This window comes from Magallana gigas, chromosome 2, assembly GCF_963853765.1.
Source record: "Magallana gigas chromosome 2, xbMagGiga1.1, whole genome shotgun sequence".
Taxonomy (NCBI): Eukaryota; Metazoa; Mollusca; class Bivalvia; order Ostreida; family Ostreidae; genus Magallana; species Magallana gigas.
This window is the reverse complement of record NC_088854.1, coordinates 56,485,642-56,511,087: the sequence shown is the minus strand read 5'-3', so window position 1 is coordinate 56,511,087 and position 25,446 is coordinate 56,485,642. Positions and strand designations below refer to the sequence as shown.

Genomic DNA, 25,446 nt, shown 5'->3' with positions numbered 1-25,446 from the left:
TGATTTTCTCTACATTGGACTAAAAATAGACCGTCCAATGAAACATCGCCTTTCTCAATTTGTGTAGCAATGGCTTCAACTTAAAACATTGCTTGAAAACACTCAATTTAATATATGTCTGTATCAATTCGTCGCTGAATCATATAATAAAATAATTATTACTGTTTTTTCGATCAATATCGAAATCAATATTCACCTCGCCTCCGACTCGCTGAATATTGTACTTCTAGGGTAGCTAAATCATTGTATTGACGTCAAAAACAGCAATAATTGTATAATATTACATGGCCAAAACATTCATCATACAATACTATGTTTTCTAAATAAAAAGAAAAATACTTATTAAGAAACATAGCTTTACTCAAAATTTACAACACAAATAACATTGCTGCCTTGAAATGAGAGAAGCTATATGCATACATTTTTAAAATGTAAAGCAAATTGACAAAATGTGGCAATTTTTTGAACATAAAAATATGTATGAATGTCCAATTACTGGTAGTATTGAAACACCATATTTCATGAGACCTAAAATAATACTCATTGGACTTTGATGTTTGTTTCTTGCTTCAATAAATTGATAAAATTGACTTGCTGATAAATTTCTTTTAGAAAGAAATTCATCCCTAAAATCTTTATTCATACTCTGCTTGCTTGGCCTTTCCACAAATTAACATAAGGTTTAAACTTAAACTCAGTTCCCCTAGTACATGTGCATTATTCAGACACATTTTCATTACCTATATCAACATAATCATTGGCTTCCTAGTTCATTTAACTAGCCTCATTCAACTATAACAATTTAATGTCACAAAGTGGTAAAGCATTATACAATGTAAACACTACAACAGCTAGTGTATAAGATTCACTTTTTAAAGCAACTGAATTACAAGATCTGGCACCTTCGGGCATATATAATTAAAATAAATGTACAAGTCAATCATCAGCATGGTAGATGTATAAAATACACAGGTATATATACATTAACTTCTGATAGGTAAGCAGGTGAATAATTAAAATGAAGTCAATGGTTACAAAATGTATTTTGGTTCATTTAGGTTGTTGGCAAATTTACCCAAAACAAAATTTACTATCAATACATGTAGTTGTGTCTCAGTTATATAATATGTAATAGAAAAAGAAAGTATTCCTTTATAGCAAAAAAACTATTCTTTACTACAATCAAGTGCATGTACAACTTAAATGAGTTCAAATTTACTACCCACTTCCCACACTAAATACACATACAAGAACTTACATGCAATTACTCATTCACAGGATATCAAGATCTCTTAATTTTACTGTTCCAATTCCAAAATGAAGTGTACATGAAAAGATATAGGGAGATCATACTGTACATGTATACAAAAATATATGTATTCAAAAAACATTTAGGCATATAGAATGTTGGTGTAGTTTGGTGCTAAATCTGTTCTATACTTGTAAATACAACGGTCTACAACAAAGTCATGGTAAATATGTGTCTACTCTTCCTTTGTGGACTTGAATCGCTGCAAGAAGTTGCGTAGAATGGTTGGGGCCTCTGACCCCACAAGGTCGTTCAGAGCTACAAGGAGGACCACACCAATCCCATACATGTGCCACTGGGAGAAGACGTTGGAAAATATCTGGCACAGCAGCATGGTCAGGAAAAACACTCCATTGGCCTGCAATTTATAAACAGGTAGGATTGGAATTCTTGAGAAGGGATGCACATGGCGAAATAAATTAATAGTGTTTTGATCCCAATAATACTCATCGACAACCATGTGTTTAAAAATTTCCTCAACTCCAATTCCTACGGACAACATTTTTTTTATCATTTGTTGTGTGACAATTTCAGTTGACAAAATGCAAGAAAACTTTCATAGAAACTTTGTGCATCAATTTCAATGTCTCTAATCTTAGAGAGTAAATATATATACACTTAATATGCATATATATTCTTTAATGAAGTTCTCAAAATGATTGAGGCTTTATTTGATGTTCATGCAGCTACAAGGATATTTATGGACAGGAAAACAATGAATTCAACTGACCAGGCCGTGGCTGAGGAGGACTGATTTTTTATCGTCTTCTGTGTGGCAGTTGTTGGCTCTTCCTGATGTTACCCCTAGGGCCAGAAATCCCGCTCCCATAACACGTGCTGTATAATCATGCATTGGATCTAGAGATTTCAGTTTAGTCTGTAAAAAAAAAAAACAAGAGGTCCATAGGCATTAACAGTCACCGAAGTATAATATATGATTGTACTGTCCAGTAAAAGATTCACCATGTGGCATCAGTTACAATATATTGTCAATTGCATCACTTAACTGATGTCCATGCATTGATCAAATGAAGAAATTCATAGACAAAATTTAAAACCTGGAAAGTGGCAATCATTCCAGGGAAGCAGTAAGCCAGTAAACCGTGAAGAAAGAACACCAAGAAGTCGACCCTGAGATGAAGGCTGGTCCTGGATGTTGAATGGTCAGTGCTTCCTCCCCAGTCATCCTCCCGCAGGGAGTAAAACGCAAAAGCCGCAAAGTATAAGCCAGTTACTATGGAGGATATTTTCCATACCTATAAAGTAATAAAGAACGATCGAAGACTGATAAAAATGTAAGTCAGATATACCTATAACGTATAAACACAACCTTGCTAATATTGTGTTATCTACCATTTATCCACTGTGTCTTTTTTCAGTATTTTTAATGATGTTGAAAATAAGGTATAACAAAGTTCCTCCATAGATCAAGATAGCGAAATCCAAGAGTAAAATATCTTTCCTACGAATTTCCTATAGACATAATATAAAGAATAAAGGCTATAATGAAGTTTTTTATACAGTCCACTGAAACTCACCATATATTAAAAAAGTTTGCTGTATTTGCATCTTCTTAATCATAAACTTTTTATAATTCATCTCACTGATTATTATTTTTTTTATTCCTTATCCCGGTCCCTTTATTCTTTTTCTAATTTTAAATCACACTGGCAAGTTACTGTATGTAGGTTGAAACACAAGAATCTTATAGCAGGTAATGATAATCAATAATAATAAAGGTCAACTACAGGTTGTATTAAATTTGACTACATGTACTTACAAACAGTGAGGTTTTAGCATCCTTTTCTTTATAATTCACCACCTGTACCATACTTAGTAAGAAGACTGCTCCACAGAACTAAACAAGAAACACAAACATGACTCTTTATAGTTATATACATTCAATTTGTATCATGCATAATGCAAAATTCATAATAATACATGTATAGTGTAAGGAATAATGAATCATTCTTTGAGTATTATGAGGTGATAATTTTAGTCTGGGCATGATCTAATCCAATAAAGCCCAAAGGGGGCCATTGAGTGGGGATGTTAAGGTTGAATCCCAGAAGTTATGGAACTTTAATTTATTTGCAATTAAATTGCTTTTTTTTTTTTGTTGACAAACAAAAATACTTTTAATTAGTTAGTTTTAGTAAGTATACTTGATAATTCAACTGGACCTCCAACTCCCACATTAAGATAAGAAGTACATCACAATATGGAGGTGTCCCATACCACCTTCAGCTTTGAAGGAGTCTTGCTGAGAGATGAAAACTACGGTATATGTCAATTTGTTTTTGTCAATGAACTTTTGATCTTTTTTTAAGGAAAAGTGAGATGTCAAGCCAGACTGGCAGTATTTTCCCTCTGGTCTTGACCTTGCACACAATGACCAGAAATCTGATTATTGGAGACTGTCATGTATGTCTTACCACAGTCCTTGACCAGAGTAGGCTGATCTCTGTGGCTTTATCCATAGACTTCCTGGTCAAGAAATGAGTGAACGCCATGGCCATGAGGATGATTGCGATGTGTCGGATCTCCTGGAGGTGTAAGCCATCAGGGTGTCCCTTAGTGAACTGTAGAGAGGTAAAACATTGCACTGGATAAACCTTTTTGTTGTCTTGTAAGTCTATACTGTGCGTTGCAGAGAAACTTCAGTTTTATCAGTTTTCACTTTGCATTAAAAATGTAATGCATTTTTTATCATTGCAATCTGAAGAGTGCTTCTTGAACAAGATTCTAAATTAATAAATTCAATAAATACAATCATCAATTTCCTGCTGTTAGTTGGAAATTGAAGTAATATATACATGTATTGCCCTTTTTAAATTTTATCAGCTTAAAAGTTCAAATAAGAAGAAAAATTGCAATGCATCATTAAACTACAGGGGTATCATGGGCACTGGGGGAAAAAAAACCTTTGCATGTTAGACAAAGATTAAAGTTTGCAAAATGTTAACATGGTTTAAGTTGAAAATCTTCCATAAAAAAATTTAAAAAATAGGCCAAACATAATGATATTAGAGAAAGCTAGACAAAAAATGATAATCAAAATTCAATACATAAATAATTAAAAATTAGAATATTAATTGTTCTATATTGGAACACTCATAAAGTTGCCTAAGGCTCTCGATCATACAGAAATGCACCAGTGATTTGGCCATTAGTATACTGCATGCATATTATTATTTGACAAGTGTGAATTTACAGGCACCTGTTGAACCTCACTTTCTTTGGTCTAGTGGCCAGGGACCGATTTTTAGCAACCTCTTACACTCTCAGCTTGAGATCCTCTGTCTACCATATATACCTGTGACCGTTCCACTTATCAATTTGTGAACAGGCTCAACAGTGGGTCCCTTTTATTGACACTACTGCCAGGGACGTATATACGTCCCTGCTACTGCATATATTCTTACCTTGGTCATCAATGCAATCTAAAGTGGGCATGCCTGAAGAGCCACAGTACAGCAACTATGATGTACTATAAGTACACTCATTGACGTATTGTTGACAAACATTATGTACACTATTTTAGTTATAGTTGCCTGATTATACTATAGCTGATCAGGGACGTATATACTATACTTAGTATATACGTCCCTGAGCTGATTAGATGACCAAGTGGACATTCGGAATCAATTCTATGCGTGCACATTCAAACGCTGATGACAGTGCGGACAACAAATATAATCTGCATAACAAACAAAAGGCAACACAATTTGATAAATATGCAAATCGATTATTTGAAGATGACACTCACCCAGAATTTTACGGCCTCTGGGTAAAGGAGTAGTGCAGTTCCTTTGACAGCAAACACAATGGATGTGGCATTCATCAACGTTTTCTTTCCCCACGGTACGATGATAACAAACATCAGCAGGGCTGCAGGCAGAGACAGCTGCATCAATGTGTCGTCAGGAATACTAAGAAATTTCTTCACATCCTTCAAAACGTTCGCCATTCTTGTAGAATATAGCCGTACTACGGTACTCAACTACGCCGCGATATTGGTATTGTTTACAAAAACGGAAATACCGCGCAAAACGCCTGACCTACTTTTGATAGCGTCTATCGACTCGTGGTTGTGGAATTTTAAGCAGCCACGGTGTCAAGGGAACAAAACCTCGAAATATTCTACTTAATTAACCCAATGAAAAAAACAATGTGCAAGCAACTATTATTAATACATGTAACGTTATATAAGAAGTATTTATAAAAGCAATACATGGGTCTTTATTTAGCAAAAATTAATAAATTAATTTAAAACATTTTTCGGTATTTTCACTGTGAAGTTTTCATAGGCGTCAGAACGGGGGGGGGGGGGGGAGGGGTTAGGGGGCTTACCTCCCACTTTCAATTTGCCCCCCCCCGCCCCCCCCCCCACCCCCACCTTATATCCACGCATGGTGCAAATGCAGAGAGAGAGAGAGGAGAGGAGAGAGAGAGAGATTTATGTAACTAGGCTATATATTTAGCTGTGTAGGCATGCCTCATGAGAAATGGACATACCCTGTTTACTGACACAATTTTATTCACGTTTTCCATACAGGCACATAGCATCGGGAGGGGGGGGCTGCCTCCCCCCAACTACTTGTCGTAGCAAAGACTTTTAAAATTTTAAAATTTACATATGAAAAAAGTGAAATATCAAGGAGTTCCCCCCCCCCCCACCTTTTTTGAGACCAAATTGAAGTATATATGTACTACGCTATCCCCCCCCCCACCCACCACCAACACGTAATAAGATTTTCATGATTTTGGGAATTTTTGGATGAGCCCCCCCCCCCCCAGTTTAAAAAAAACTATGCTACGTTCCTGCCATAGCTATTTCCCAGAGACCATCTTTGCTAGCCAACGGTTTATACCAAAGTATAAATACCTAGGTATTCATATCACAGCTTCAGGAACTTTCTCCTTAGCTAATATTTATTGAAATATACAAAAGGAACTGCACGATAGCTTATTTCAAACTACGGAAAGATTTCCTTCGCCTAAACCCCGGGATATCCACTGGTTTAATGTCTTTGACCACACTATATATATATAAAGCCTATATTACTTTACGGCTCTGAAATATGGAGAATATTCAAAGTAAATAATGATATATTTACATCTACAGACGGAGAGAATAATTTCCTCTACTTCTTCATAAGGAAACTTATAGTTAATTTATAGCCCTATAGAAACAACGAGGCTAAAACTTACACGCCCCGCGTTTATCGATTGGTCGAAACCTACAGTGACTTCACAAAATAATCATGATGATGTCAGACTTTAACTCCCACAGGAGACGATTTTGCTGATTCTTTTAGCTAACATACTGTTGTGAATTAACAATAATTTAGTGAATTTTTAAATTACTTATTTTTTTCTTACAATCAATCTATTAGTTTGTTAAAAGATAGATGTAAATAGAACCATTTTAACAATAGCTTGGACTTTGGGTAGTTGTGTCAAATAGCAATGTGACGTAGGCCTGTCTATTTCATTGCTAGCCACTCAGCCATGTCTTTTTGAAATCCACAGGTGCTTGAGGACCCCCCCCCCCCACTTCCACCCCCAGTATATAGACCCCCGGGACTTTATTCATTTTTCAAAAAATTAAATTATCCTTTTATGACATATTTCATTTTCATATTTCATTTTCCAAAACCAAGGTGAATCTGCTCCGATCTACAGTAAGGAGGATGGTCATGGGCTAGAGTTAATTATCTTTGGAGTTAATTATCTTTGAGTAACTCACAGTGACATTTTTCACCTAGCGGTTTACTTATTCAATTACTCTAATATCACTGTGCGTCATTTTCTCATTTTTCATAAAAAAAAATTTTAAAACAATATTTATATAAAATAGTTTCAATCTATAAACGCAAGGTTGACGGTTCTTTAGTGTCACTCGGATTTATATCAAGTACTAATAACCCCAATACCGGACACAGTCATACCTACCTTTTTCTGTTACAGGCTTCAAATTGTATTTATATAGGTTCACGCGACACATTTCGATTTCAAAGAAGGTAAGTTTTATAAAAGACAGAGTGAAAGATGCCTTCTAAAAGTACAATTATGTAATCGACCCTTTCAATGTTACTTTTTAAATGTAAAACTGCATAATATAAAATTATTTAGATTAAAAATAAGCAAGACATTGGTCCTAATAATCAAACAGCTACAAATGAGCAATAAAACGTTACTTCAATCTGACAATTGATAGATATGTTGACATGCAAGATTAATTATGTCAACATGCAACTGATATAACTATGTTGACATGCAAGATTAGAAGAAAAAGAAAAAAGAGAAAAAAAGAGGCAGTTTAAACCCTAACTGTATAATTATGATACTACTCTGAAGTCCGCAAATCTAAAGCCCATCAAAATAAACAGGAAAGACCAATATTTACATTATCCAGTGTCTTTGTCTGTGATAACACTACGTATCGATTTTGTACTATATAACCCATATATACAAATGACGCCAAATTGAGGCGCCGGCGGGGTTTGCTTATTTATATTTAAAGATTTAATTGTACGATGGCCTAAAATTGTATAAATATAAGTAATACGGAATCATTCTTTGAATATTATGAAGTGATATTTTCGGTCGGGGCGTGATCAAATCTATCATAAAGCCCTTCAGGCTTTATTGGATTTGATCACACCCCGACCAAAATTATCACCTCATAATACTCAAAGAATGATTCCTTATTCCTCAGTGTTCCTTATGTAATTTAAATTAATTAAAATCAAATATGGTACACACGAACAGGTCCACTGAATTATAAAACAAAGCTTAAATTTGTTAACACCCATTTTGATTTTAAAAAAAACAACAACAAAAAACACCCCAAATCAAAACAAACTGTGACGTACACTCATAAAAATCGACCCCATTTGTCGATCGATACTGCGCGCAACAGGATATGATTGTTGGAATGCGGCGTCGCAGGGTTTATAAAAACCACGTGACACAAACTTCCGCTGCAAACGGACGAAGCGCAAGAATGGACGAAAAAGTGGAACTTCATGCATGGGGATAAAGATTGTTGTGGTGTACAGTAAGTGTCAATGTCGATTGTTAAATGCATGTAGAACTTAGATGTGATACCGTGAACTCGAGTTTGCCAGCGCTAGCTGTGTGTAAATCGAGAATCGTATCACAAGTCTACCTGCATGCGTAGCTAATCATTATATAAGCATAAATTATTGCGCAAAATAGATTATGTACAAGTTACATACAAGTTCATCAATGTAAATAATCACATCAGCGAAAATCGATGTACATCTGATTTTAATGGGACACAAATCTTGGAAGTTTGTGAATCATCAGTGGTTATATAAAATCGATTGAGGTGATGGTGAAATCAACTGAACTGGCTGATTTATTTATAGTAATAAGGATCAGACTGTGGTCATGGTTATGATCACGAATTCGTCAGATGATCTGATAAAGAGGAGTCTGTTGTGAAAACACATTCTCAAATAATTTCACAAAAAGACATGCACACTGACAAAAGAAGGGTTCATCGACCAAATTATTTGAGCAATCAGGAGTTCGTATGTAGACACATGATTTATATACATGTAGCGGACATTCATAACTTGTAAATTTTGTTATTAAAAATATCAGACATGTAGCGATATATTTTTGTTTGATTTTTTCTTTTTGAAAAAAAAAAAATGCCAGGATTTTCTTGGATATTAGTTGTTAAAAGTATTTTTATTACTCTTCATTGAAATTAAATTAAATCTTCCCTGAAAAATTTACATTTCCTGGTTCAACTTATGACAGTATGAAAAAAAGTCTGAAATATTTTTAATTAAAGCCAAGATCGTTAAGAATGCAAGTGGTGTTTATATTTTTAATTGGCCACACCCAAAAGTCTTTGTTATTATTTTATTGTAAGCTTGAACTGTATTATAGTTTCAACCCACCAGTGCATGTACAATCGGAAACACATAGCTTAGCAGGTCCACCAATTTCTCAATTTTCATTGTAAAAAAATCTATGAATATTTTTTCCATAAATATATTTTATAAAATATTTTTAAAGATAAATATTGCTGCGAGTAAGCTACATGTATTAATTCAAGTTATGAAGCTTCATTTGATGTCTCTAATTTTATTTGCCAGATTCTGTCCGAATTTTTTGGTGAAAATTCCGTTAGATTAGAAAATGTTGAGAAACGAAAGGAAACTACATAAATCTAAACATAGTATTTGGTGAACACAATTTTGATTTAATAAGGAATTCGATACAACTGGAATGGTTAAAAATTTGGACAAACTGAGGTAAGTCAATTGGGCGATTTCTGAATTATAAGATAACAACTACATACTATATAATGACTGCGTGACCGCCGTGTCATGTTTTACAGTTGCATTTCTTTTGTATCATAATCGATGTGTTGAAAATCGCAGAGTAACAAAACTGGAACTTGTATGAAACTAAACTAGGGGATGGGATGGGGTTGGGGGGATGTATAAACAGTAGAATAACGATTATGTTAACCTTAATTGTAGATAACAGTTTATTCTTTTTGAAATAATAGGTCAGTTAATGAATAAAGTTTCACATTCGGTAAAAGTTCTAAAATGCGAACTTCATGAGCGCAGTAATGAGTTTTTTATATTTGAAATACTGATAACTGCAATTCATACTTAGTCTAATACAGTTTGACGATATTTAAACTACAAATATCAACAATTAAGTACAGATATTAAATATATCTAGAATAAGATGTATGTCTTTCCACTTTTAGTTAATAACCGCATGATTTCTTTGTTTTTTATATTTTTTTTTATATTTTTATCAGGATGATGTTTTTGTTATTAGATTTATCCAAACAATTAAAACTTTATGTAATTGGTTGTTAAAAGTTATGGTACCAAATGACCATTTGTCTTAAAACTCCCAGAACTTTGCAGAGTTATTGCCCTTTGAGTAGGAAATGCTTGTTATCGCTACTCCTCTGAAACCGACCAGGAACTTTAGTAGTTACTAATGTCTGAAGTCAACTTAAAGGGTGTAGCAGTTATTGCCCCTGAAAGTATTAAAATTTCAATAAAACACTTCCAAATATTTCACTAATCGTCGTAGAGACTTTGAATGGGAGCGTTTACCTTGGCCGTTCAAAATGACAAAGGTCAGAGGTAAAGGTCATTTGAAATTCTGAGTTTTCATATCTCTTTTGTTTTTGGTTGTAAAGAAAAACTTTTTCATGGCTGTTTTTAGGGCGTCTTACGACATTTCAAAATATAGCCCATCAGCCCCCACTTTAAAATAGTTGCATAGTTATTGCCCCTATTGTATGAATTGCTTGATATCGCTACTCCTCTGAATAAAGACTAAGAGCTTTTTACCAAAGTTTATTTATAATTCTCCAGTCTATTCACATCGAAAAGATCTGAGGCTCCCTTGTAGCAGTTATTGTCCCTAAAAATATTTACTTTTTGATAAAACACTTCCGACCTTTTTAATACCCGTCCTGGAGACTTCATGCAGACCACTTGTGTTGGATTCTTTTAATTTTCCCGACCAAAATGACATAGCGGTCAAAGGTCAGATTTATTTGAAAATCCTTGAGTTATTGGTTTTTCATATCTCTATTGGTTTAGGTGGCAACGAAAAACTTTTTCATGGATGTAGTAGGACTCCTAAGACATGAAATGTAGCTCTTAAGCCCCAACTTAAAATAGAGTTATCGCACCTACTATATCGCTACTTCTCAGAGACCATAAGAGATAGAGACTTGAAACTTTAGCAATTGTGTTGACTTTAGTTTACTTTAAGGACCTTTCAATCTATTAATATGGATCCGATGACTTCTTTGAGCAGTTATTGCCCTGACAGTTTCTTAACTTCGTTAAAACACTTTCAGTGTTTGAACCATGTATTGTAGAGACATTAGAATACTACAAAATGAAGATTTGACTTTGACCAATCAAAATGACATCAAATATCAAGGGCAAATATTAAATTTTTTTAAAAAATCATACTACAACTGTACTAGTCAATCTTTTAACATTATTTAATTCAGGGAAGGCATGGAAAGCGTTTTACAGATCTGTTGAAACAGAAATAAAAAAAAATTAATAATAATAAGGTGTAAAGACTAATTGTTCTCGAACAATTAGTCTACTAGTTTTCTTTTGTAATTTATATCGTAGTTTACAATGGTGAAATGAGGAGTAAATTTTTTAAAACTAATTTTCAATATAAAATCTCCACCAACGTATCTTCAATGCAAGATCGGATACTAGTATTTTATTGTTAAACTACGTATCTCAAATATGAAATTATCTGTATCATTGAGATGGCGCAAGTGTCCATTTGTTCAATCGTTAAAAAACAATTTTGAAACAACAGTAAAAATTCTAACAATATTAAGTTGTTATTATTATTATTTAGAAACACGAAGAAAATAAAAAAAATATTATTGCCCCAAGTTTGGTGGTATCGAACCCTCAACCTAATAAGCCAAGTTTTAAAAAGTTGCCTAAGGTCTGCTGCTCTAAGGTTCCACTAAGCCATTTCAGATACAAATAGTTTTATTTAATTCTATGTTTATATTTGGTCACGAATTTACGAACTTGTATTATTTTTATATAATGTTTCTAATGTATTGTGGGACTTCACTCCAAGTTTTGTTAAGGTATTTTTTCCGTTCGACCGATTTTAGAATATGACAAAAATATGGAGTACAGACCCACATTGAATATTAAAAATTAAAGTTTTCAAAATGACACTATTTTTACTTGGTTCAGTATGTTATTTATCCAAATATAGGCTTTTTATCCGCCATATTTCACCCATCTTTTTTCGGTGCCCTAATTGTTTATAAACTCAACTTATAAATCGTAAACTGTGGGTTTATTTGACTGTAAACAACAATAATTTACAGTCTTAAAACTAAATATTTAAATCCACTAAACATTGTATCTATATTATCAAGAAAACCGATTGTGATTCATAGCCCTAATGAAACTGATGGCGAAAATCAACACAATCCAATTCTTACCAGTTCATAGATTGATCGAAACTTTCAGCATCACGAAAATGACACCAGACTCAGAAGAAACCGCTATTTCTCTTATTTTATGCTCTGATGTACATTAACAATAATTTAGTTACTTTTACTTACTGTTTGATTTATTTAATGATTTATTGAATTAAAACAAAATGCTTTATTTGATGATTCATGCGGGTTAAGAATGTAGCAACCAGTAAAGAAATATTAACATGATCCGTCAACGCGTATGATTTTTTTCTGCAATGCCTGCTACCTTCATTAGACACCAGAATGAATCTCCAAAGAAAGCATTTTATTGTTTGCAAACCAGCGGTGGTATTGAAGGAATAAGGAATGAATCCTTGACTTTTCAGAGTGAACCCTTGTGTTTATTATGGAATTACTGAATTATAGATCAGAGTGAATCCGTGTGCTTATTATGGAATTACTGAACTATAGATCAGAGTGAACCCTTGTGCTTATTATGGAATTACTGAACTATAGATCAGAGTGAACCCTTGTGCTTATTATGGAATTACTGAACTATAGAAAAGAAATACTGTAGATTCCTAATTAAACGCGAGGAAATGATTTCCGCGTAAAATCGCTAGAAGCAACCCTCGCGAATTTTAAAATCTCGTTTTATTTTTCAGAAGTTTTGAACTATATGAAATTATAACCAAAAATTGGTGATTGCGATTTTATATTCTAACGCTTTGATATCAAACTGCGGAATCGCAGAATTAAGTACTCGCGTAAAATAAGGAATTCACAGTAAACTATAAACTACTGTGTACAATTCATCACTGTGAAATTATATATTATTAGCTCATATTCTTTAATTTGGCAAACCATGCATATTTTATCAATGGTTAGTTTATTTGGTAAATAATACAGCCGTTTTTCTTGTCATTTTAAAAATAATTTATCAGTAAAATTATGTAAAAACTGTGTTTACTTAACAAAAAGAATTTATGAAAGTGGAAAAGTGTTAACTTTATTTTGCCCCTTATAAAGATTAGTTAATTAATTTTCATAAAATGTTTTATCTGATAATAATAAGCTTGGTTCTCTTTGTTTACTTTTGTGAGGCATGTGCTTTGTATTTTTTGTGTGATCCAACATTAAATTTTTTAATATACCTCAAAATTTCCATCTTTAAAAGACAGGAATTCAGTGGGTATAATGTAATTATTTGTAAAAAAAAAAACCCAACTCAACATAGATATGTTGGGTCAAAAAATAAACCTATTTTTCCTTTTTAACAGTATTATTTACTTTTGAACACCTTAATTTGACAAACGTTCGGGTTTTCTTGTTAGATAATCATATAAATTTTGTTTAAATCGTGTAAAAATTCGACATTTGGTAAATCATGGGTTTTTGCATCATCATCATCATCATCATCAACATGCATGTCTCTTTGTAAAGTAGCTCTGACGATTTTAGTTATTGTATTTCTTAGTGATTATTGTATGCTGTAATTTTCTTTTTTTGTTTAGAACAAAATAATGATGATCAATAATTCATTAAATATGCATTTTTCATTTTTATTTGTAATAATTTTATATTTTAAAAAAGGACAACTACTTTAATTGATTATTATTCATTTTTTAATTGATGCACTATTCAAATTTCAAACCTTTCTCGCGCTCATTATAAAATTGCTATATTATTATTATATGAATGTATACAAAAAGATAATCTGCCTAAATTTTTTGTACATGACATTGACATGTAAAAAAAGAAGTACATGATACTCTTAAGATTCAAGCTTTTCTCCGTTTCCTGTAAATTAAGTTGCTGAGTCGTAACGATCGGACTTTGTTCACGGCCTACGATTGGTCAAGAACTTTTCGACATGTATCAAAGCAAATTAGTTGCCGACCTTTCCAACCGAATTTATAAGAGACGATGATTATAATTAAGGTTGTAAAAGAGGCTTTATGTTACCAAATCGGTCACCCCGGGCTCAGTACGTTCGGACTGAAATAAGCTGATTTTTGTAACAAGAGTAAATCATAATTGAATTTATGGCTAATAAACTTGTAACGCATTTATTTGTAAATAGAACAAAAGGCGGAATTTCGTGAATTATTATAAATCCGACTATTGATACACCAGAAATCACGTTAACGAGGTTCAGTTAGATCGTCATTACTTTACCTCTACGGAATAATAAAATTGCTTTTTACCATCGAAATCAAAACTACGGAGCAACAAAATGTCTTATCGATCTTGTCGATATCACGACCACTACGGTTCAGAATATCATTAAAACAGACAGGATTGAATTGTATTGTGTCGATTAGTTTTGATGGATCTGCGGGTTAGCAACCTTTCTACGTTTTCTTACGGTACAGAACGTCAGACGAATCTTGAGCCAGCGGCCGTGATGACAAATCGAGACAGTGTGCAATGGCTATTCTCGTGTAATTCTGCAATAGCGATATAAAGTTTAACCTTTACTTGGCGCAATGCAGCTTCAGTTGTTTTCAACCTTATCCAACCTCATTCTCTTCTAATAATTTTTTGTTTGTAAAAATTTTAATGTCAATTGATAAATGTCTTAGTAGCTACTTCCATACCAAAAATTAGAATTTTTATTCATGAATAATGCAATTTATTTGAAAATATTCTCTCCGAAGTGAAAGCTGCAGAGAAAATTGAATTTCCCATTCATTTTGTGATTGGCTGCTATTTATACCTGGGATCCGCCCTTTAAGCCTTACGACTTGAAATTAAAAATTTTTGGAAGTACTAGTATATACAAACAAATGTTGTTGACTTACCAAAAATAGAATAGTAAAATTTGAACATTTTGAAAAAACACATTTGATATTTAATGAAACTAAAGCAGTTGATAATTAAATCACAGTGAAATACAGTTACTTATTACTACTTCTGGCAGACTTGGAAACAACGTAAGTTCGTTAAAAATTTTCCATTTTCCCCTTCTTTATTTTGGAATTTTTCTTGTCATTGAGATCTGTGTGCATGTTTTAGAAAGTAAGGTTTGTCTCTGTCTAATGGTGTAAATCACGCTCACCAACCGATATGCCACTTGCTCATGCAGTCTCTGCGCTTGCGTGAAAAATGAGAAAAAAATACGATATTTAGAAATATTTACATTTTCCAGTGCCAACACTACGTATCGATTTTGTACTATATAACCCATAACTTCAAACGACGTACAATTTGGGCGCCAGCGGGGTTTGCTTATTTATATTCGTACAATGGCTTAAAATTATATGAATATAAGTAATAAGGAATCATTCTTTGAGTATTATGAGGTGATAATTTCGGTCGGGACTTGATCAAATCTATCATTAAGCCCTTCGGACTTTATTGGATTTGATCACGCCCCGACCAAAATTATCACCTTATAATACTCAAAGAATGATTCTACGAAAGCCCATTGAGCTCATTTTCGTACGTGAAAAAAATATTTTTTTCGCAAATAAACGCGTAACTTTCGCGAATAAACGCAAAACTTTCGCGAATAAACGCATAACAATCGCGATATAGCGCGTTACTTTCGCGAATAAACGCATAACAATCGCGATATAGCGCGTTACTTTTGCGATTAAACGCAAAACTTTCGCGATTAAACTAAATAATTACTGAAAACAGATATATTAATTTAAATAACACAAAATAATATTATATAAAGATGTAAATGAATTAGATTTAACCTTATACAAATTAACATGAATTCAAACGTAGGGAATCTTTAAAATCTTAGTACTGATTTTCAAAGGACATAATGCATCGCGAAAATGAGGCAGCAACATATTTTAATTATAACAATTTTAATTCAAATTAAACGTTTTCTTAAGTATCATTTTAGAATTTAAAGGATATCATTGTTTAAAACGTTATAATATATGTTATATATCGCTGCGACATAACTTAACGTCTAGTTCAATATCAGAAAGATAAGTCAAGCTGTGAATTGAAAATTTCAAGCTTTTGTTCAAATCTAGATGACGTAAATTCGTCCTCCAAATTTATCACATATGTCATTTGAAAATTAATACTAAGGTTTTAAAGGTTTCCGACGGTTGAATTTATATCAATTTTATAAGAAAAAGATCATCAATGAATGCCTGTTCGAACACAGGGTCGGCAAACAACTGAAAATCGTAATATGATGCTCAAATCTACTTTGGACATATAACATATAAAAATGTTATAAAGTTTAATCTTATTTATTAATAGCTATATGCAAAAAAGATAATTTTGTCTTCATAAATCAACGTAACACGGATATTATAATAATAATGAATAATTAATATTTTATGATATAAAACTTAAAATGTGTTTGTTTTCAATCGTTTTTCTTCTTAAGGGTTCTTTATGAAATGACAATATTGATATAATGGTTTCGCGTTAATTCGCGAAAGTTATGCGTTTATTCGCGAAACTAACGCGTCATATCGCAAAATTTTCGCGTTTATTCGCGCAACTAACGCGTTATCGCGAAAGTTTCGCGTTTATTTGCGAAAGTAACGCGTTATATCGCGAAAGTGTCCGAAAAAAAAAAAATTCTTACCTACGAAAATGAGCTCAATGGGTTTTTGTATGATTCCTTATTCCTTAAGTAAATAAATTAGCGGTTTATGCGCAACCATAGCTCTGTTATTATACGAGTGAAGATATTTTGAATGTATCATTTAACATTGAATCTTATTGGCTTTTATTTCAACCATATGTGTACGTCATATGTGATACCGTCAACAATACTTTATAGCAGATAAATCTGTTCAAATTGAATTGAAATATCACTTATTGTACTTTGTAACCTAAAATTTTTAAAAGAATAATAAACGATTTTGTTGAAAAAGACAATCACTGATTGGGTTATTTTGTTAAATGGCTGTGCAAATGACGTTTTAGATTTGAATTTGTTCACTCTTAACACATATTTTAAGAAGGCTTCATAACTATTAATAGTTCGGATTCTTGCCAGCTTTAATATTTAAAGCAATATGCGCTGCAATTTTCATGATGAATTTTTTTTTAACGAAAATGTTATTATCTACTAAAATGACCAAAATATCATGGTTTTTAAATTTCTTTCCGTCATAATTTGGTGAAAAGGGCCGTTTAGGAGCCTTAATTGGAGCGAAATTGAATTATTGTCGTCCTGTACAAAAATTGATTTGCTTTATGTTCCTAAGAAGAGATATCCTTCCTCTGACAAAAATTAATAATTTTTTCCAACCTTATTTATCATAAAAGTTTAAGTTACATGCAGACTTAGCATCCTATCAGGTTTTTACAGCAAAATGAAATTCTAAAAAATACAGCTCATATTGCTTTAAGTAGCTATAAGAGATACTTCTTTTTACACCGGTCGCTGAATTTTTTTTATATTTTTTTTTTTGGTACTTTTGGTACTTTTGGTGTCGACTTTGCGCTGTTTCTCGATCGATCAAAACTAGAGCTGCGTTGTGAGTACTGACTTGCACGGACCGACCCCAGACCTCCAAGTAATTGTATTTACTATGATAACCTTCACATGTACGGAAAATTAACTGCTCCATCTGCATGTGTAACGTTCTGATCGATAATAATGATCATATACGTATTCTATTTTTCAACATTTTTCGTAATAATTGATAAAATGATTCAGAGTTAGATGTAAATATGAAAAGTAAAATATTTTCTTTGGTGTTTTATACGGACTATAAAGGTAGTGTTGATCGGCCATGGTTTTTAATTTACCATTAACGACATATATTGTTTAACGACCTCTTGTTTATAATAAGAAAATGTTTTTAAACTGTACATGTTGTGTTTTCGTGGATCAATCATGTTTATTATCATTGATTTAAAAACAAAATAAAGGGGGTGTGCCTTGAGTAAAAATAAAATCCCCTCCTTAAACTGCAAACAACAATGCAATGTTATGGTTGAAAATTATACCCTTTTCTTTGTTTCAGGAGACGTTGACCGGATACGATGTCGGACACACACGGGAAGTCTGTCCCCGCCTTACCCAAGATCAAAAGGCAGAGCAATAAAGGTAAGTACTTCGTCTGTCAGCTACTTACCATGAGCGAGCGGCGAAACAAAGGTACTAGTACAGGTAGATATCTGCATCACGCAAAAGGCCGTGTAAATCACTGATCAACAGCAATATCTATTAAATCATATATTATAGCTGTAATGATACGCGATAAAAATACTCTCAAAAATGACAAATAATTTATCAGTGAGAGGTTTATAAAAACATATTGAGATATTAGTGTTATTTTGTTAACATTTTTGTTAGTTTATGTGGATACTCAGTATGTCATGAAGTAGTGAGCATTGCAGAAAAGTACAATACTATAGTATTATATATACTATAGTTTTTCCTAATCCACTTTATGATGTGATGTAGTTAATTTCTTATTCTTGGATCGTTGTACAGAGAATTCTTTAATTCTTCTATATTAGGATTGTTAATTATTACTATTAATAATCATTTGCAACTATGATGTCAGTTTGATAGCTAGTGCTCTCGATGTAGATAGTTTGCATTAACGTCAACATAAGATCCAAATCAAAATCTCTGTTTTATTTGTAGGGGGTTTGCGCAATGTAGAAAGTAACAGCAGAGATGCACAGGAAGTGAAATTGACAATAGAGCGGTCCAACCTGGACCGAACATATCAATCCCCATGGACTCCCCGAACTATACAGATGGTGGTCAACAAAGGACAGGAGGCCCAGTACAGGTAATTAGTTCTACACGCATAAAAAGGTAAATGAATATCACTACATTCAGAAAGATTTTTATCAGTAAAGGTAAAATACAGGAAGAGATAAGAAAGAAAGCTCTACATGCAATAAACTTCCAAAAAGCAACAAAAACAATAAAAAATCCCCAATGAATAACACATTGACCTTAAAGATATCACCCAAACTATGATTCGTTGAGCATCCAATCTTCTTATATTTGCGTTGTTAAATCAATATACAAATTCATATGCATGATAGAGAGAAGAAAACGGCCATGAAAGAAGAGGGCCGCCCTGCTCGGGAGGTCCAGGATCACTTTGCCTTTATATTGGTGAAGGACCCGTCCGTCATGACCAAAATATCACAGGAGGGCGTCAAGACCAAGCCCATAGCCTTCAACGCGCTAGGTAAGAAATACTCCTTGTTTGGGCAAATAGGCAAAATTGATTGGAACACATGTGTTGATGAGTTTTTTTTATCTTTCTATTAAAGAAATTTGCGGATTTTTTCAGATATAGATTTCTCTCACAACTCAAATAGTCATGACTCTGTATAATTGTGAAAGTTATAATAAAGTTGTAAAAAGAAAAGTTATAAAATTCTGTAATAGAGAAATAATTCTGTGTTGCGGTCAAAAGCGTTTAAGCTTTGCTACTACGAATAATCGAAATAATACTTCTTATGTTATGAGATATGAATTTCTCATGAAACCTATCTCACCTTACCATCCTATCTCACTTACCTTTTATTTTAGGAAACAGCAAACTCGGGATTTATGTTTGTAAGCATGCAGACGTCCAGCTGAAGCTTGCGGAGTCTTGGAAGGTTAATGAATGTCACCTTATTGTGTGCAAGGTAAGATATGCATGGTGTGTGTTGCTATCGACAAACCATGCAAATTGCGCTCGATTGAAATATTTTGTTGTGTTCTGAAGTTGTTGCTTTACATATGCCATATATTAAAGCATAGCATGTTTATTAAGAATTTTACAACAAATGCATCACTAAAATAACTGGTACAGCAACACGTGCGTATTACAGGTTATGTATGGAAAATGCAAGATGGTGACTGCTCAGAGCCAGACGGGTGCGGCCATGGAGCCCACCCCAAACTTCGACTGCCACATGTCTCAGGAGAAACCCAACCCTAATGACCCCTTCAACATGCAAATAACAAAATCAATGGTAATATTTTAGATATACCTAAAATACTAGTCCCACAGATTGTGTAAAATATTTTGAAATGTGCAGTTACAAATCAGAATGTACCGACCATAAAGACTTTATAACGATCAAGTAATTATAAGTTTATTGATAATAGTCATTATATACATGCATGTTATGTAATGATGTATACATGTAATGTACATTTATTACATTTTTAAATGATTTTAATTTTTGCAATAGGTGTTCTTGTACGAATACAACGAGGACTATGAGACAGTTGATAGACCAAGGCACTGTGTTCCCTACGCTTTTGTAGTATATAACAAATCTAAAGACGCAAAATCAAGTGGTGATACCAAACCAATGCAGTGGACATCAAAACCCAAACCTCAGACAATATCCCGTCAGCCATCAAGTGGAAATGAGGCTATCCGGAAGTCGAATAGAGAAGCATTTGAGAAAAGGGTTGCTGGATTATACCAAGCTCCACAATTCCCTCACCTGTATATTCCACCAGTGGAGAGTTGGATGCCTGCAAAGACTGGACTACTTCCGTTACCTGTACGGCCGCCGGGCTACAGCGTCATGCAGACCAGGCAAGATCCTAGGATTAGATCTACAAATCTAGTCAATGCTGACACAGCACCTTCAGGGGAAGTGTCAAACCAAACCAAAGCTGAACCTTTTGGAGAAGTTTCAACACAAGGCAAATCTGAGGCAATGCCAGAGCTATTAGACAAAGACGAACTACCCAAACCAAAAGAACAAACTTCACATACAAGAAATATTATTCCAAGCAACAATGAATCTGGTCAGACCAAAGAAGACAATGAGATGGACATTGTTCCCTACAGTCCTGGTATTAACCACGGAGAACTAGATGAGTCATTTTCTGATAGTATTCCTACACCAGAGAGAGAACTGGAGGAAAGTATCATTAAAGCTTCATTCAGAAAAGACGAAAAAACCAGTGAACAAAGTGCCGAAAAAGAAGAGGTTAATCTTGCAATGCTGAATGCAAACTCTGAACAGCTTGAAGCTGTTGTGAAACATTTGGAGGCAGTATTAAAGAAAAAGCAAGAAGAGATGTTGAAGGAACCCACTCAACAACCCAACAAATATGAAATTCATCAACAGAGTGAACAATTGACTCAGTTAGGAGACACTGATGAAAGAATTATCCCAACTAAAGACAGCTTCATTGTTAATGAAATGGGCGACATCGATGAACGGATGAGACCAAATGTGCATGTGCCAAATGATTCATGGAACAGCAACTTTGAAAATGCATTTGGATTTGATCCAAGGCAAATTCCATATCAAAAGTCTTCAGTAAATGTGCCAGCAATCCAGGGAAGTAATATTTCTGGTGATGTTATAAAAGAAGTTCCTATGGATATAGATTCAGACAGTGAAAGTAATTCTTTGAAAGAGGCTAGTTCAATAGAAACAAATACTGACTCATCACTGATTGAAAAGCAAGGAAAAAAGGTATCATTGTCAGATTATAAAGCCAGAAAAAAGCATAGTTCTCCCATAAGGGCGAGAATTGATGCAATGAAACAGAGTTCTGAAACCACCAATGATAGAAGTGTTCAAAGTAGAGAAACTGTTTCTCAAATTCATCAGAAAGTTAATGTATCCTACTCTCAGTATTTGACAGAGGACCAAGCAAAGTCGTTCCAAATACCATTTCAACTTGATCGCAAGAAATATTCAGAGGGACATTTACAGTCTCCAGTGAACTTTACAGAGGCTACATCTAGTGTACAGAAGAACAGTGTTTCAAACGTTTCTACCGTTTCTGGGTTTTCCTCTCAAAATTTACCAAATCTTGTGTCAAGCAATTCAATGAAATCTCCCACTGCTGGTCTTTCCCCTAGATCTGCTGGGAGTTCTCATATTGAAGGTTTCTTCCAAAAGTCACCCGTCAGTCTTTCTCCTGGTACACCAACGAACCAACCGATTGGAAGTATTTTACAAAAAGTGAATATTGACATTTCAAATATAAAGAATATCCTTCAGAACATAGCTGCATCACCAACAACATCCCCAACGGTAAGCCCCGAGAAGAATATTTGGTCTTCTGCGCATGAGGATGTCCCTTGGATACAGTTGAAAGAAACGAACCGACAGCTTTCTTATGAAGAGCAACAAGCAGAGCTTCGATACGATGCTTACAACTTGACGGCTTCTAAACCAGAAAAACCAACGGAGGACGAAGATGATGCTGATTACTCTTCACTTATTTCTAAAATAAAGAACCTTCAGCAAGAAATCGATCAAATTAAGAAGGAAGAGAAATCAAATACATCAGAATGGCCAAGTCCGCTAAAAGCGGTCAAAGAACTTGTAGATAAAAAGTTGGAAACCAATCAACCTGAACCAATACCGTTACAAAGGGGTGCAAATTTGCTTCAAGATCTCTCGTATTTCCGCGAGGAAAACACAACGAAAACGTCTGTCACACTTGAAGACCAATATGAAGTTATTGACCTAAGCAGTGATCATGTGAAAATTCCCGGTCTCGGATTTTCAGATGAAAGCAAGGATAAATCACGCGAATCTTTCTCCAGCGAAGAAAACAAAAAACCACAGAATGCAGTGCAGGACACAATAGATCTTTGTGGCGAGAATGAAAGCTCAGTTGTTCTAGAGTCACCAAGGAAAGAAATTTTGGAATTATCAGACAATGCCGATAGCGATGATAATTGTCTTGTTATATGTGATACACAACAAACCAAAGCAAGTGAGCCGCGTGAAACACTGGTCACAGATAGTAAAACTAAAAATAAGTTGATACTTTCTAAAACTGAAAATGAAGAACACGTATTTTCACTTCCTGTGGCCATGTCTACTCCAACCAAAAAGCCAAGAAACAAAGAAAAACAACAGTTAGAATTAGAAAACGACATTGGATATATTTCATGCGATGGTTCCTACACAACAGAGAGCGATATATCTCCACAAAAAACTCAACAACCACCAAAGACTGTCCAAAGCAAAGACACCGCAGAAAAAACTATATGTCCATCGCCAGTTGTACGAAACAGCACAGAAATAGACGCAATGAGTGAACAGCAACCAAAGGTAAAAAATTGTTTGCTTGTCCTCTCTAACCTGGTAAAAAAAATCCGACTTAGTTTTTAGGTCACCTGAGTCACTCAGGTGACCTATTGCAATTGGTCTTCGTCCGTCGTCGTGCGTCGTGCGTTGTGCGTCGTGCGTCGTGCGTTAACAATTTTACATTTTTAACTTCTTCTTGAAAATTACCAGGCCAATCGTTACCATTTTTGGTGTGAAGCATCTCTATGGTAAGAAGAATCTAAATTGTGAAATTTATGGCTCTACCACCCCTGGGGTGCTACAGGCGGGGCCAAATATGCAAAAAAAGCCAAATTTTCAAAAATCTTCTTCTCTACTTCCACACAAGTGAGGAAAAAACTGAATGCATGGTTATGATGTCCATGAGGCCCTCTACCAAAATTGTGAAATTTATGGCCCCTGGGTCAGGGGTTCTGGCTCTAGGGTGGGGCCAATATGGCCATATAGTAAAAATGTATTAAATCTTAGAAAATCTTCTTCTCTACTCCCATATATATTTGTTAAAAACTAAATGCATGGTTATGATGTCCATGAAGCCCTCTACCTTAATTGTGAAATTCATGACCCCTGGGTCAGGGATTCAGGCTCTAGGGTGGGGCCAATATGGCCAAATAGTAAAAATGTATTAAATCTTAGAAAATCTTCTTCTCTACTATCATATATATTTGTTAAAAACTAAATGCATGATAATGATGTCCATGAAGCCCTCAACCTAAATTGTGAAATTCATGACCCCTGGGTCAGGGGTTCAGGCTTTAGGGTGGGGCCAATATGGCCATGTAGTAAAAATGTATTAAATCTTAGAAAATCTTCTTCTCTACTCTCATATATATTTGTGAAATACTAAATGCATGATTATGATGTCCATGAAGCCCTCTACCTAAATTGTGAAATTCATGACCCCTGGGTCAGGGGTTCAGGCTCTAGGGTGGGGCCAATATGGCCAAATAGTAAAAATGTATTAAATCTTAGAAAATCTTCTTCTCTACTCCCATATATATTTGTTAAAAACTAAATGCATGGTTATGATGTCCATGAAGCCCTCTACTTTAATTGTGAAATTCATGACCCCTCGGTCAGGGGTTCATGCTCTAGGGTGGGGCCGATATGGCCAAATAGTAAAAATGTATTAAATCTTAGAAAATCTTCTTCTCTACTCCCATATATATTTGTTAAAAACTAAATGCATGATTATGATGTCCATGAGGCTCTCTACTAAAATTGTGAAATTCATGACCCCTTTGTTAGGTGTTCATGCTCTAGGGTGGGGCCAATATGGCCATATAGTAAAAATGATTTAAATCTTAAAAAATCTTTTTTCTCTACTCCCACACATGTGGGCAAAAAACTGAATACATGGTTATGATATCCACAATCTCCTTTACCTAAATTGTGAAATTCATGGCCCCTGGGTCAGGGGTTCAGGACATGAGGGGGGGGGCAATATGGCAATAAAGTGTTAATGCATATAATGTTTAAAAATCTTCTTCTCTATTCTCACACATCTGTATAAAAAAACCGACTAATAATTATAAATAATAAGAATAATAATAAAATCCATTAAATTGCATATTTATTTTGTATTTATTTCTTGTGCTTTTAAAAATATTCTATTTGTCGAGCAAAATAACATTCTGAAGGGAGTAAACAATTTAGCACGTGTCCTTAAATATTGAATTGTTTAATGCTTTAACCTTTCAGAACCATTTGTTAACTTATTTAGACGACACCATTTATGACATTTTTTTATTTTATACAATCATAGGAAACCCAATCCAAATCACCTGTTTCAAGTTCAGCTGACATATCCCTAGGAACAAACTCTACAGACACTTCATTTACTGATGAAACAAAAAAGAAAGCAAATAAAGCGAAAATGAAGGCGTATCTTCTGAAGAAACAGAGAGGGATGCTTGGGTACTCTAAAAAAAGAAAGCGGAGAAGGAAGAAGCATACAGACTTGGATGATCTTGTCAGTACGACCTCGTCGGATCTGGTGGATATCAGGTTGGTTATTGTTTGTGTGAATTGGTCTGTCTTCTTAAAAGTTAACGCTTTATATCAGCAGAGGTGAATGAATTGAAAAAGATTGCAGTAGTTTCATAAACATAGG

General features: G+C 34.1%; 2 protein-coding genes and 1 long non-coding RNA gene across 7 annotated transcripts in view; 2 read left to right on the top strand and 1 right to left on the bottom strand.

Annotated features, from left to right (window-relative positions):
* Positions 1-338: 338 nt before the first annotated feature.
* Positions 339-5,356, bottom strand: LOC105339642 (uncharacterized). The gene is made up of 6 exons (XM_011445274.4): positions 5,079-5,356; positions 3,745-3,891; positions 3,090-3,167; positions 2,368-2,565; positions 2,040-2,186; positions 339-1,667 (listed from the first exon to the last, which is right to left on the bottom strand). The coding sequence occupies exons 1-6, from the start codon at positions 5,277-5,279 to the stop codon at positions 1,485-1,487; spliced, it is 954 nt and encodes a 317-aa protein (XP_011443576.3). The 5' UTR covers positions 5,280-5,356; the 3' UTR covers positions 339-1,484.
* On the top strand, positions 2,472-3,891 carry LOC136273168 (uncharacterized). Its single transcript, XR_010711386.1, has 2 exons — positions 2,472-2,604; positions 3,640-3,891. It is a non-coding gene; the product is annotated as an uncharacterized lncRNA (long non-coding RNA).
* Positions 5,357-8,251: 2,895 nt separating the features above from the next.
* Positions 8,252-25,446, top strand: part of LOC105339641 (uncharacterized) — a 26,838-nt gene continuing 9,643 nt past the window's right edge. For 3 of the 5 annotated variants that reach the window (XM_066077364.1, XM_011445271.4, XM_066077361.1), the window contains exons 1-8: positions 8,252-8,375; positions 18,278-18,360; positions 18,907-19,057; positions 19,320-19,468; positions 19,816-19,916; positions 20,103-20,246; positions 20,469-23,318; positions 25,099-25,340. In XM_066077364.1, coding sequence (XP_065933436.1) covers positions 18,297-18,360; positions 18,907-19,057; positions 19,320-19,468; positions 19,816-19,916; positions 20,103-20,246; positions 20,469-23,318; positions 25,099-25,340 — 3,701 coding nt within the window. In that variant the 5' untranslated portion in view covers positions 8,252-8,375; positions 18,278-18,296. Of the gene's footprint in view, positions 8,376-9,450; positions 9,610-17,796; positions 17,825-18,277; positions 18,361-18,906; positions 19,058-19,319; positions 19,469-19,815; positions 19,917-20,102; positions 20,247-20,468; positions 23,319-25,098; positions 25,341-25,446 lie in introns of those variants that run through there. The other 2 variants (XM_066077362.1, XM_066077363.1) reach the window with 2 other exon arrangements.

Excerpts from the sequence above, each read along its gene's own strand:
- LOC105339642 (XM_011445274.4), bottom strand. The coding sequence starts at position 5,279 with ATGGCGAACGTTTTGAAGGATGTGAAGAAATTTCTTAGTATTCCTGAC. Across the intron at positions 2,187-2,367 it reads GAATGATTGCCACTTTCCAG|ACTAAACTGAAATCTCTAGA; the intron begins GTTTTAAATTTT and ends TTTTTTTTACAG. Across the intron at positions 1,668-2,039 it reads TCCTCCTCAGCCACGGCCTG|GCCAATGGAGTGTTTTTCCT; the intron begins GTCAGTTGAATT and ends TATAAATTGCAG.